We start from the raw sequence: 14,467 nt of genomic DNA, 5'->3' as shown, positions 1-14,467 counted from the left end.
CCCTTTTATAACGGGGCGGTGATATAATAATAATATCTGGGGTTTTACGTCCCAAAACGGGGCGGTGACATTTGTGCCACCAGGCTCCAAAAAGAAAAGAGAGAGCTTTTTTTTTTCTTTTAAGTTGGCGTAATTCCTTGTCTACTGCGAATATATGGACATTAAAGAGAAACAATGAATTCGTTTCGATCGATAAATTGTGCTCTGGGAACTCTAACGTCGTTAATTTTGCCATCATAGGTTTATTAATAGAGGAGAAAATCAAGTTCAAATTTTCATTTTTAAATTTCGCGCCGAAATCTCCGCGCGGGACGTCACGGATTTCAAAGTGTATTTATCGTATTTTGGCGTCATTCGCTCCACAAAATTACCCCAAACTAGGTATGTTAAGTCTACGGCCCCCTTAGAGGACAATGTACTTCATTTTTACCGATTAAGAACTACGTAGTCCCTAGTAGCCGCCGTCAAAACATGTGACGTCACGGCGAATGGTGCGGAAACTTCTAGGTGGCGTCGCCACCCACATTTTGTTTTTGTGCGTTTTCTCGCTTACTAAGCATCTTCTCGTAGCAAGCGCGGCATTTTTGGCATCATGAAAGGGTACTTTACCAATATAAGACAAATCGTTTTGCTCTTCTGTGTCCCTTTAAATCGATCTTACTATAGAAAAAAAAACAAATTGCCAGCCCAGTTCTCTGCCCCTTACGGCAGAATGTCCTTACTTTTCCCACTATGTACTGCTGTTCTTTCTCTCTAGTTTTCTGCCACCAATACTCTAACCATATCTTATTTATGTCGCGGTCGTGTTCAGCTTTCCATTGTTGTCCCTAAAACCAAAGCCCTTATGTAGGCTCGTGCCCTAAGGTACACCTGGGTGTATATGTCCCCATTCTATCAGAACATGCCCCATCGTTTCCTTATCTTCCCCACAGCATGCGCATTGTTCTTGCTTACCCAATCTGGCTTTATAACTAAGCGTTCTAAGTCATTGTTCTTTGTTTATCTCTTTTTCTTTTTGGGTTGTCCCCTCTGACTTGTTCTTTTTTGTGCTTCTGTTTTTTTTCTATTTCTTTCTGTGTATATCCTTTACTGTATTTTTATCTTTTTTCTCTAACTTCCCTTTCTATCTTTCCCCTTCATCTTTGCGCAGTGCCATCTTTTGTCACCTTGGGTAGTTCCCCTTGCAAGCACTTATTTTTCGTACCGTCGTTAAAGCTAGTTTGTCTTCCGTTGACGTAGACGGGAGGGGGTCCCCGAATTTTTGTAATGTTTCATGATATATACAGTGCACATACAGTCGCGCTCAATATGACTTGCAACACGGGAGCGCGTGGCCTTACGGGTTTCTTCCACTAGCCTTTATTTCTACAACCAAATGCTGTTTTCTCACTGGGTGATGGTCCCAAGAGAGAGAGAGCAACTTTATTTTTAAAAAAAGTCCGGCGAGTTCTTCGGGGATTAGGGCTAATATCCCCACCTAGGCGTCGGCCACGAGCCCTTGAGCTCTGGCGGCTGCCTCGGCCCGCTGGACGGCCCAGAGTTGGTCCTCGAGGGCGAAGCTAAGCAGTGCAGTCTCCCAGCGCGTTCAGTTCGAGGCTGCGTCTCCGTCTGGAACCCCACCTCTGTCACACTCCCATAACATGTGTTCCAGGGTAGCCCTGGCCTCGCAAAACTTGCATCTTGCCGAATAAAGATAAGAAAATAATATTAAGGTACAGAAATGAAGCAACTTCAAGCCGTGCGTGATCATTAAACTCGTGAGGCCACGCGCTTCCGTGTTGCAAGTCATATTGAGCGTGACTGTACAAACACGCACGCCTACATATTTATATGGTCGCTGAAACCCCACCCTTCCCCGGAAAACATTTCTGGCCACGCCGCTGTTCTCTTCTCTAAACTGCTTTTTTTTTTGTAGCTGCACATTATGACGAGTCAAAGGGCAGCGCTACAACGCTACGATACTTCGACAGTACATTGGAATCTACATCAAAAGCCTGACAACTCCCACCTCTAGCCTTGACAGTGCTGGGGCCATGCCATCCCCACAGACTTCTTATCCTTATCTGTCGACCTAACCTTTGCCCCTCCCGCGTGAGCTTGCCTCCTCTTAGAATCCAGTGTTACTGTTAATGACCAGCGGTCACGTGGTCTTCGCACTAGATACCCTGCGCATTCCGATTTCTTCTGTGCTCTTCTCTTGTCCCTTAGCGCCTATCATTTTCCTTTCTGTGGCGCTACAAAACTAACTGAATTTTCCTTTCTATGGCGCTACAAAACTGAATGTAGATCTGCTTGGCCGGCGACCACGTGCTTGGCTACTTTAAAGAAAAGACCATGGTACTGGTTGGCCATTTTAACCCTTTCTGACGCCACCTATGAAGAACTGTCTGAATTGTCGTGAAATCGATACAGTATTATTTCAAGGCACTATATTCAAGGCACTATTATATTCCAACAAAAATTATGCCGTGATACTTTAATTTAGGTGTGTTGCAGTGATCATTCCCAACTACTTTGTAATGAAATATCTGTGTATTCTGAAGCCATTCATGCTGTGTTTCTGTATAAATAGAATGAAATCTCAGGCTAGAATTATGGTGCAAATTCGTTTTCGGCTACGTTCATGTTGAGGAAACAAAAATTATACTTTTGCCGTGGGTCAAGGGAAGCGGCACGTCGAGCAAGTCGTCAAATATAGTAGTGCCTTCTGCAAAGTGATCATATGCAACAGTACACTGCAAAATCAAGTAAAATGAAGACCACTTTATTATACAGAAGGTTCAGTTTACCCAAAGCTCCATACGTCTTGCACTTGCTTAGCCCCTAGTCGATACAAATAGCAGAAACAAGTGGTGTACACAATTGCGTGCATAGCGTCTCAAAGTATTAAAGAAAAGACCACGGTAACGTTTACTCTTTTTTTTAAGTACGATTTATCGAAGTACTAGCCCACCGAAGTAACCTAGAAGACTACGGCCATCAGCATGGCTTCGCAGCACACCGCTGAAAGCTGCCATGTCCATGAAAGCGGCCATGCTGAATACGCTGGCATGTTAGTTTCCGGTTACCTACGTCTAAGAAAATTGGGAAAGGCGCCGTCTCCACAACAGGCACAACAGGCACGACATCTGTGAAAAGTGCAACTCTTGTCAATTAACGTGACGGACTACACAAACTGCTCGAACAAGATTATGGCACCGTAATGGTCTGCTCTTGGGAATTATCTGCTTCCGTACTTCGCGGCTAATGAAAACTCGCCAGACAACCACCCCAAACTTTGTTCCTCAATTCGAAAAATTTCGGTGGGCAGTTCCGTACCCACCGCCCAGCAATCCGTAAAGCTAATGCGCTATTGTTTGTATGATGAAATAGAATTCCAAATGCTCTTTCCATTTTACTTTAAGTTCCTGACGGCCGGATTACAACAGTTAGGTTGGCTTTGCGCATATATAGTTAATAATCGCAATATAACACAACCACAAGGATGTTTTCTTCGCCATTGGGGAATTTATCATTGCAACTAAAAATATCTTGCTTAATTCTGCCGGCTTTAACTATTTAATTACTGATAATTGGAACTTCAAGTAACCATATTAACTATCGCACCTAGGCATTATAAACTACAGAAAATATTGAAAAACTTTACATGCTACTCGGCCAATCCCCTGCTTTGGATTGCAGGCCGATCCGACAACAACAGTATCACGTGGTTGTGACGGTGAAGGCAACAGTCAGACTAGAAAATAGGAACCCTTTATTGGACAAACTTGCACCCAGGAAAAGGCAAAACTCGAAGCACCACAACTATTCGCTGTGTACCGATAGCGGCGAGCGCAATCGTCGGTCGTCGGTAATGCGGTCGTTGGTGAAACGCGTGCTTTTATACATGCAGTACCGAAAATTCCTGCTTTGAAGTTGGCGCCCATGTTAGTTCCACAACAAACTTGACTACTCGCGTCGCGCGCGCAATCTTACCAGAACAGTGTAAAACAATCGGGGATGTTCCCGGACATTCCGGCGCAACCTGCGCCGAGTTGTGGTTACGTGTGTAATAGGCCGCTCACATGAAAATACAATCGCGTGAGGCACTAACAAGGCGCGTGCTTTGTTCGGTTACCACCTAGGAACAAATGTGATCTCCTCCAACAGTCGTCGCTGTCCTAGCAAGACAAAGATTTGCATAGATGCCCCATCCAAGCAGATTTGCTCATTTCCGTGACGTCAAGCCCGCTTCGCGTATTTCAGGTAAGTGATTAACCCATACAGACGTGCTCGTGTCGCTGGGGTTCCGTCGAAAAACATCTTGGAAAATTTCAAGAAAGATTCTGACATCACTCCTAGGGCAAATGTAATAGTTTATGTAGGGGAGACGAACATTTATTAATATGCGTAGTATCTGAATCTTTCTACACAATGCTCAGCCATCCATTATTATCCCACACGTACGCTACTTGTCTATTATCGATGCGCTTCGCATCGTGCATACAGTCTCCTGCCATGTGGAACGATTCGTTTGGGTATTGATATAGCCGTCGGCAACTGCAGACCCGAATTTTCTGAAATCTCCACTTCATGCATACCCTATATCCGACGTGTTATTACGACAATCACCCAGTATGTGGCGCCCAACCTACGACCTTCCACGTCGCAGTACGATGCACTGCCGTCTTCCTCCCTCCCCTACCTCATGTTCTTCATTCTTTCCGCACCTCTGAACAGTGGGAAGACGTCTTTCGCGAAGGCGATCCCGAGGTATGCCGGACACTCATCCAGCGGGCGCGAGCCATCGCCGAAGTCGTCATAAGGGTCCCGCGGCGTAGGAAACCCTCCATACTACCACCCTACTAATGAATCCTTAACTCGTTTTCCTTCCTTGTCAATGAAGTGTTTCTTCTCTCTTGCATACGGTTTGCTTTCCTAGAAATCGTAGCTATATACTCGCATCGACTGCGAGTGACGCTCTTTTAGTCACAACAGACTTCCAAGCAATGAACCTCTACAAGTCTTGCACCAAACATCGCATACCAGATGTTCAAAGATACGGCTAAAACTATTATTGGACTACCCATAACTAACAGACAATCGTAGATGCTCGAGTAACAGCACTCAAACTCCGAACTGCGACCGGCTTCTGCGCAACACCGCTGCAGACCACCGCCGCCACCTCGTTATGTGACGCCCACGGACCCGGGCATCACGGAATCTTGAGCTCGGCCTTAATAACGCGTATTCGCCAGAACGGGTCCTCTCTGTCTCTTTCGCCGAGGTCCTTGCAGGTGCTGTTGGTGGACAAATCGCCGAGGTGCGCGTTCACCAGAAGCAACGCCATGCCGGGCCGCAGGTTGGTCGACCTGTCGGCCAGCTGGATGCACTGCGCGCGCGCGCAACCGGAAATACGTTGTAGCGTTTCAGGGGAGATCGATAGAGGGCTCGTTTCTTTGTTAACGAAAACCTAGTGAAACCATCCTAGAATAAATTTTTGCTGGGAGAGCTCGTGCGTGTCTTACGTGGGAAATGTTGCGCAAGGAACTGTTGGTGTTTAACGTCCCAAAACCGCTGTATGGAAATTTCGACCACCTGGGGTTGTTTAAAGTGAGCCTAAATCTAAGTACACGGGCCTCGATCGTTTTCGCCTCCATCGAAAATGTGGCCACGGCGGCCGGGATGCGATACCGCGACCTCCGGATCAGCAGTCGAGCACCATAACCACAAGACCACCATGACGAAGAGCCGTGTAGACAGAAAGACCACAATTTCATTCTGTCTACAGCTCTTTTTTTCCTGTGATTCTCCGTTCATTGCGCAACATATCCTACTAACTTATCTGTTAAAGCTTAGCTGTCTGTTATTCTAAGCTAAAAGGAAGTTACAAGGGACGTTATTTGAAGCGTTCAACTTAAAATAACGGAGAGCTGAGCTAGTTGGCAGATGTTCATGTTAACTGCGCAGCTTTTAACTGTAGTAGAGTAATTATGACATTAATGAAACGTGGGTGAACAACGAACTTGCCACAGCTAGGGACCGAACCCACAACCTTCGGATAACGCGTCCGATGCTCTAGCAATTGAGCTACGACGGAGGGCGATTTCCCACCCACTTTCCCGTCCACAAAAATTGACGGGAAAGCGAACGCCGCTGTAGCTCAATTGGTAGGACATCAGACGCGTTATACAAAGGTTGCAGGTTCGGTCCCTACCTGCGGCAAATTGATATTTCACCCACACTAATTCCTTTTCATTACTTTCATAATTAGTATAGAATACTTAAAACGTACAAGTAATGTCCGCTATACCATATTTAGCTTCGGTGTCTCTTGGCTTTATTAGATTACAACGTTACGCGGCTCACGTGATTACCACACGCAATTTTCGCCAACGTTCTAATTCATTTTATGCGGACAACTGCGTGTTCATCACGATTGCCCTCTGGTTGGTAGGATGCTCATTTTTGCGCTTAGACTAGCAGGCGACTAAGTCGCAAAAAAAAAAGCAAGAACTGGAAGCATCCCTAATCCTCGACTTTGGTGTCTGTCAGTCGTACTCCCGATTCTGCGTTTGTGTGCTCTAGTGTATTCCTTGGGTTAAGTTTGTGTTTCGTCTCATCGCCAAAGCGGACCTCGGAGGCCACGCAGGAGGAAGCGCGTGATTGAGACGTGCTCCGCCAGGTGTCGCAACGATCCCAGCTGTTCACAAAGAAACAATGCACTGTTTCAATGAACTCATTCAATTAATTTTTGATAATTATACTGACAGCCAATTGGCGCTTATATTAAGCAAACTTGTGCTCCGATGCCGCACGTATCCACTATTACCTTTAAACCAGGCCCATCGATTTCGTACAAGTTTTGTTTTTTACGAGACCTATTATTCGGAAAGTTACTGCTCGGACGAAAGTGTTTGGAAGAAAAACAAGAGTCATTCGGTGCTCGTGCCACTAAAAAAAGGAAAAGAAAATACCTATCTGTGGAAGTCGACAATGACGCCAGCTATAAGGCGTTGCAAAGGGCTGTAAATATAACTGTTCTCGTTTCTCGCAAAGTGCGCAAGAAAATTTCTTTGTGTAACGAGACGGAAACCAACACAATTTGGGTTTCGGTTGCGCGTTGCCTCGTGCGCGCTACTCAGAAATCTGACGGACGCATTAGGCTAACCATGAGGTCAACCAACGCATGAGGCCAACGGGAAGCGTGTAGCCCGTAAAAAGCGTACAGGAGCAATTTTTGAGCCTGTGCAGTGTGTTTGCAAAATCATCGAAAATAGGAGAAGTAAAATATTTGCTCGCTGCATTCTTCATTACATTTTGGTAATTCCATCTTACTATGACTCTTACTAGACATCTTACTATGACTAGACACATCAATTACGACAGTATTTAAGCCAAATAAGTGAAATAACTTTTTGAATAGAAGAGAAAGGCGGTCGGGTGAAATGAGAGAATTGCTGTCCTTCCTGCGAACAGGACATTACCGCTTCAATATTTTTGAAGAATCGGCCTCTGGTAATTTAACGGAACAAGAATATTCACCATATTCCCCCGCGAAACCGAAACTGAAGCTCCAATGAGCGGAACACCAGAACGACGAAACTGTTCACGACAGTTACAGTGGTGTTAGTTAACTTCTGCATTTGTGAACATACGTGCGCGATACGTGCTCTAATTGCAAACGAAACCCGCACAACCACGAAGCCAAGTCAATCGATGGTTGATGCAACGACGCTCGCTCATTCTGTACATCTCGGAAGAGCATGGCAGTCTCGCTCTTCCGAGTTTTGGTTTCGGTTTCGCCGGTGTAATTTATTAGATTTAATTGCTCGCCAATAATTGCCTTTTGCGAAATCTGAAAGCGGCAACAGGCTGTTGGCAGGAATGGTTGAAATTTTCCCATTTGAGCAGACCGCCTGTCTCCGCCAATTGAAACGTCGCATTAATTTCTTTATTTACTGATGTAACTGATGCCTCTGCTCATTTCGAGATGCCTGCCACCACAGAAAAAGTAATTACGAAGGCAGCGTGAAAATGTAATATTTCTAACTTTTGAGGATTTTCGGCCACATTTCTTGAAACACACTCTATACAGAGAGTTTTAAGGCAAGTCGCACGGCCCCGCACGCAGTCACCTAAGACGAATTGGAAAGCGAAAGTCATCAGCTTCCCAGTCGATTGTGTTACTCATTCACACGTGAAGCTTTCCGCAAATCATGCGGTCTTGCACTGATTCCGCGATCTCATAAGACGTCACGGTGACGTCACATGATGCCATCACTGATGACGTCTCGTGAGACTGAGATCATGCGACTTTCGGTGCGGGGACGGCACATATGTATGAACTTGAGCCTCACGTGAATTTTGACCAACGTTTATCAGTTTTTAACGCCTATGCCTCATGAGGCGCGAAAATTGGCCGTCGGCGTTCGCGTAAACACAAGTGGTGCAAAAAATCCTCACGCGATTACGTCACGATATGTCGGCATTGTCACGCCACAGATCGCAAAAATCTGTGACCTCATAAGTCTCATAAGTTAACGTCACAGGACATCGTCATGTGGTCAAAGGTGAGCCGATAGAGGAGGCAGTGCAAAACCAGGTGAGGTGCTCAGAGCTTGCAAAGCCTCCGAACCTGGAGGCGGTACAAAACCTCTTTAGGTGCACAAAAATTTAGGAGGGGGCGGGGCATAATAATTGTTCTCCATCCCAAAACCACGGTATGGTTAGGAGTGACGCCGTAGTGGAGGGCCGCTGTATTTTTGACCATCTGGTGTTCTTTAACGTGATCCTAAATCTAAGCACACAGGCCTCTAGCACGCAGCCGCCGCGGCCGGAATTCCACCCCGCGACCTTCGGGTCAGCGGTCGAGTACCGCAACCACTACGCCACCGTGGTTGGTAAGACCAGGAGGGGGGTGGGGGTGGTGGTGATGGATCAGTACGGCGACTATGAAGAAAAAGAAAAACGCTTTCGCTTTCAACTCGTCTCACAGCCAATGCATTGAGGAGCCTGTGATTTTTTTTTTTGCTTGTATCATTCCTTTTCACGCCGACAAGGTCTCGACAAGCATCGTCAGATATCGCGAAATCTCGCGAAATCTCATGGAATCACGAGAAACACAAGTTTCTCGTCTTCGCCTTACCAGCCTCGGCCGACGGCCTATAGCAGGAAGAACGCTTGCAGTGCGGCGGTGTTAATCCTTGATCACAAATTGCATGCGCGGCCGCCGTTCAGGGCGTCAGACACTTGAAGCCGATACTTAAGCGGCCAATTGAGAGAGAACGCTGACTCCTCCTGATCACTGAAATGACGCATCACTCAATAGCGCGGATTGTGCGTTTCTGGGCGCACGCCAGTTTGTGCAAACTGACGGCCGAAGATTTCTGCACCTGACGTGGCGTTGCACTGCCTCCGAGATCGGTGCACCATCGACCAAGCGACGATTTCGCGGGATGACTTCATCATGTGACGTCAGTGGCAGGAGGTCATTGACGTCACAGCGTAATGTCTTTGACGGCGTTGCGACACTGAGGTGATAGCCGAAGTACTGCGTGCGCCACGCGCTTGGAATTATACATTCGCTCCCTACACAGCCGCCTCCGCGATTCGCTCCAACAACGCGCCGTAGCAACGGCCGGAGCAAATCGCGGAGGCCATGCCTACACATTCGGTCCAGCGAGAACTTACCTTTTCCCTCACGGTGACCTCGTCCTCAAAAAGCATGATCGTTGTATTTTGGCCTCTGACTTCAGCCAGATTGACGCCTGGATATACCTCGCCTCGGAGATTGTACGGGTTAATCCTGCAGGGCTGAAAATTAATAAAAAGAACCGATAGTTACTCTTTACACCAAAGCTGGCGAAAGAAAAGATACAAAATATAAACAAACAGCAACGAAAAAAAATTCACAGCATATCCACGGGTGAATGATGAAGAGCTTGGGCGAAGCTCCTGAAGCAATCATGGTTACACCGTGAAATCTTCAATGGTTTCGCCCAGCAGTATACCTAAGAACGTATACCTAAGAACTAAATATTTCTTACGTCTAGTCTCGAACCAAACCCATACAACGTACGTTGCAAGAGAAAGTGTGCCAAACAGGTGAAGGCTTGCTTTTTCAAGCTGCTGATCGGACGTTAGGCGATTAGCAGGAATTGGCTATTGAGTGAAAATTATCGATCCACGTAAAACAGCACCGACTCTCTTCCTAAAGGCAATGCCGCGACACACATCTTGCCAGTTTGGGATCTGCTAAAAGACACAGTTGATGACGAAGCACGGGGCGATGGTATAGGCGAATAGGGTCTTGCTTAATCTAACGGGAGAGGTGGCCGTCGCGTAGTCGTCTACAGCACAAATGGTACCAAAAATGATCATGATATTCATATTCAATACTATAAACTTAGAAACGTTTAGAGTGGGCCGATAAACCGGTTCCACACCTGCTTTGGGGTGAGGCGCGGAATGTGGAAAATATTACGGCGGCGCTACTAACAGGATTGCGTTGTGCGGACTTCAAGGCACGCGCTTCTCGCCAAGCGTTCTTGTGTAGAATGCGGACCACTATTGGCGGTGACGCCGAAGAGCGTCCCTTGGAGCGCACTCGCAGGTACCGTGGAGTCCCGCGCTCCTCGATATGCGAGGTGCACCCAGACCACAGAGAAAGAAGCATTGAAGAGGAGAAACTGATCGGTCGCCGCAGCGCGCGAGGGCGACGCAATAGCGTCACGCAGGAAAGGCGGTTTTCGCCGCAGAACGACAGATGACGCTTCCGGCGTCTTGCCATCGTTTACACGCTCTTCTATGGACGCGGTGTTTAAAAATCGCGATACCGCCTCGTACATTGTACAATTTCTCAGATTTCTGTCTGTGACATTACTTGATAGATGTGACAGATATTTTAGCTGCAGTTAATAATACATACTGCGCGAAGTATAGGCCGTACAGCGCTTGAAACGAGCTGCTAGTTGTGGCCCCTGAGCAGACGGCGTCTGCCGCATGCATTGGCCTCTCGCTCCTCGCTTTCCTCGCTCGCATGTTGTGCGCGCGCTTACGTAGATGGATTTTGGAGGGAAAGCTCCCAATTCGCGCGGACAAGCTGTCGCGCATTCCTTCGCCATTTGCAGGCTTTCTGTCCCTTTCGCGCGCTCAGTGGTTTCCGCGTTATACCGGCAGCGCTGACTTCTCGAACTTCGCACGCGCTTTTTATGCCGCAACAAAGACACGTAGAAAGAAGTATTGTTCCGTGAAGAAGTATTGCTCCTTTAGGATGGGCCGGAAATGTGTCGTGCCGAACTGCAACAGTGGGTACGCATCCTGCAATGAGTTGGTACGCAACATTCAATGTTCCTAGTGACCCGGTGAGGCTGGAGGCGCGGGCTCGTGCCATACCAAGGAAAGATCGAGAGCTCACGCCCCGTGACTAGGTTTGCGAGAAACACTTCTCGGCGAAGTCTTATCATTCGTTGAAAAAGCTCCCAGGGCCTCTTATGCATTAGCCTAAGACGACTCGAAGGCGAAATTCGTCAACTTCTTTTTTTTTTCAGGCCATGTTTCTATCCTGCCTCAACCCCGTGCAAAAGCTTTCTGCACCTAACGAGGTTTTGCACTGTGTCCACGATCGGAGGCATTACAAGCTATCTCCGCCTCACCTGGGTTTGCACTGCCTCTGAGCGGACCACCGATCATGGAGGCAGTGCAAAGGACGATGTCATGTGATGACGTCAATACTTCGGGCGATCCGTTACGTTATTACGTTATGATAATGATGTGGGGGCGTCATCACGGTATGATGATTTTTTGCATCGCTCATGTGGACGCCGCCGACGACAACGGTCCATTTTTGAGTTTGGCTCACATTCGCGACACACATTCGAAAGGCAACCCAAGGGATATATACAGCCGTACTTTGGGGTAGTACACGTTGTACAGGTGAGCTAACCATGAATTAACATTTGAGGACTTACATGTGACGATTTGATCACGGATTTTCATACCTCACTATTTGCACGTGTGTGCCATGGCAAAGCGTAAAACTGTTATTCGAATATATTTACAAAAAATCTAGTTTGTCTAAAGTTTTCCTAACTTGTCACTAATACAGAACAACATACCGAAGTCGATAGCGGTAGCAACGTTTACTAACTCGTCGCGTACGCAAGTAGTAACCGCTAATAACCTTCACACTAAGTAGTCACAGCAATATTCACTACCTCTAAAGGAGAAAACGTGAGCGAAAGGTAGTAAACATTTCGAGGAGGTAGTTCACGCTGCATTTACTACCTTTTTTTTTGCAACCTTCTTTCTGGAGTTTGCGACTTCACCCCTCATAATAACAATTGAAATAAAAGCGTTTGATCGAAGGTTTTACGAGGTGTTTTGGACACGAAATTAGCATGACTGGCCTTATATATGGTCTACAAGAACAGGAAGAACTTACGAGAACGTCCATGCTGGTGATGTACATTGTTTTGCAGGGCGCGTTGACCATATCGAGGGGTATTGTCGGGGTCTTCACCTCGTACACAAGTGTGCCCAGCTCGAACGAGAGGCCCATCTTTACGCCGCTTTTGTACTGCTTGTCTCTCGTCATCATTTTTGAAACACCTAACTGCGCACAGAAATTACGGACGGACACAAAAGTTAGCGACTTTTCACTTTTTAAACGTGCTCTATACACTCGAACCTATTTCTGCAATTCCCGTAGAGCGATTCAGAAATTATTCGATTTCGCGTAAGTATCAGGGTTATTCTGCCCAACGCACTCTTCGCACGCCTGCTTGGCGCGTCAACAGCGCACCTCTTGTAGAGTAGTTACACGCGCACGCTCACCTCAGTTTCCGCAAACTGTAGCTACATCCAATTAGACGGAAAGCCGAACAGCAGTTATCCAACTAATCGTGGTTACTCAAAACTGAGGTTGACCACCTCAGCTAAAGAAGATACCAAACTGGCGGCATCCGTGCAGGCGATCGAAGGCAGCGTGGCTCCAACGGAAGCCGAAACGTCTTTCCAGAAGCCAGTCAACTGGTCTGTCTGAACAACAAACATGCTTATACGTGAAACCGAGTCCGGCAAAAGAAACCACGCACCAAACACGGCGAGAGGAAGCGTACCAGGCAACGGATTGTCTTGGCTGTCGCAACCACCGCAAGGTGACTTCGCCCACAGTTGCGAGACAAACCTTTACTTATGCCAACAGCATCGCATGTCGCTATTGTCAAAACACTTGAAGGGTACTGCAGGTGTAACCAGGAAGAATTTATTTTGATGAGTATACATTTGATTTGCCGGTATTGTTATGAAAAGCAGCTAAATCTTGATAGTTCTATGCTCAAAGCTAAGCATCACGTCACCTGCTTGACAGCCCGAAACAGAGGACAGCTTTTCCGGGTAAGAGGTGTCGACTGCAGTTTGCGGCAACTGTACAGTCGCAGCGGGAAAATATTAGCATAAGTAACCGGTGCTCGGGGCCGCAAAATGGCGATGTGCGACGCTGTTGCTCACGAGCACGCCGATAGTGAGATTGCCAAGCACATTCCATTTTCCTACGCAGGGGTGGCCGCCGGACCGGTGGAAAGCAGCCCATCTTGCTGGTGGCCCATCCCAAAGCTTATATCTTAAAGAAACGCTTGTTCATTGCTTATCGGCAGATGTGGCTATGTACATACATGACCTTTTTTTTTCTTTTTTCGCTGAATTTGGGAGGAACCGTATCTTTATCGCAGTTGCCCCGAAAAAGCTGTTTGTGGGAGTGCTTTCCGCCGGCCACCCCTGCCTTGGCAAATAGAATGTGCATTGCACTCTAGATATCGGCGTGCTCGGGAAAAACAACGCTGCGCGTCGCAATCTTGCCGCCCCGGCAACCGGTCACTCGTGCCAATCTTTTTCCGTTGAGACTGTACTTCTCTCCGGTTAACCGAGGTCGGTCGAAACTGAGGTTAGCGTATCCGTGGCAACTAGAGTAATAATAGGCAGTTTTAGAATAGCGTACGCTAAGTTAGCGTTTGCGGCCCGCTATTTCCATCACTTCACGGAAGCACGCAAGGGGTTAGCGTACGACGCATGCGCAGTTGCGCGAAAAGGCAACGCAAAGCTTTGCGTACGCTATTCTAAAACTGCCTAATGAGAAGTAAGGCGGCACAGAATGGTTGGTGGACATGTCCTAGTCCAAGGCGATCTGTGCTTCCCGGTATGTTAGTGCTGAAGGGAAAATGGTTATTATCAAAAGTCCTTCGACTGGGGCTACTTGGTGTGGTCACGGCCGGTTTGGAGGCGCTCGCTCGCTCCTTCCTGACCGGCCGCGGTATGGTATACTGAAGGGCAATATGATGCGCTGTAGAAATGCACACCGATGAACAAACACAAGAACAAGAAACGGGCGATATGTTCGGTCCGGGTACGTTTCAGATTTGTTGAGGTTATTGATCCGTGCACACATCTGCAGCACACAATATTACCCCCTCCAGTATGGATGACATCA

At 47.2% G+C, this 14,467-nt stretch overlaps 1 protein-coding gene across 1 annotated transcript; it reads right to left on the bottom strand.

The window, feature by feature from the left end:
- Positions 1-4,873: 4,873 nt before the first annotated feature.
- On the bottom strand, positions 4,874-12,592 carry LOC119405548 (uncharacterized). Its single transcript, XM_037672382.2, has 3 exons — positions 12,425-12,592; positions 9,673-9,795; positions 4,874-5,371 (listed from the first exon to the last, which is right to left on the bottom strand). Exons 1-3 carry the CDS (start codon positions 12,578-12,580, stop codon positions 5,195-5,197), a joined length of 456 nt encoding a protein of 151 aa, XP_037528310.2. The 5' UTR covers positions 12,581-12,592; the 3' UTR covers positions 4,874-5,194.
- Positions 12,593-14,467: the final 1,875 nt, after the last annotated feature.

Source organism: Rhipicephalus sanguineus, chromosome 9, assembly GCF_013339695.2.
Source record: "Rhipicephalus sanguineus isolate Rsan-2018 chromosome 9, BIME_Rsan_1.4, whole genome shotgun sequence".
In the NCBI taxonomy this organism is placed as follows: domain Eukaryota; kingdom Metazoa; phylum Arthropoda; class Arachnida; order Ixodida; family Ixodidae; genus Rhipicephalus; species Rhipicephalus sanguineus.
The sequence above is the reverse complement of the archived record's forward strand: the minus strand, read 5'-3'. Positions and strand labels throughout refer to the sequence as shown.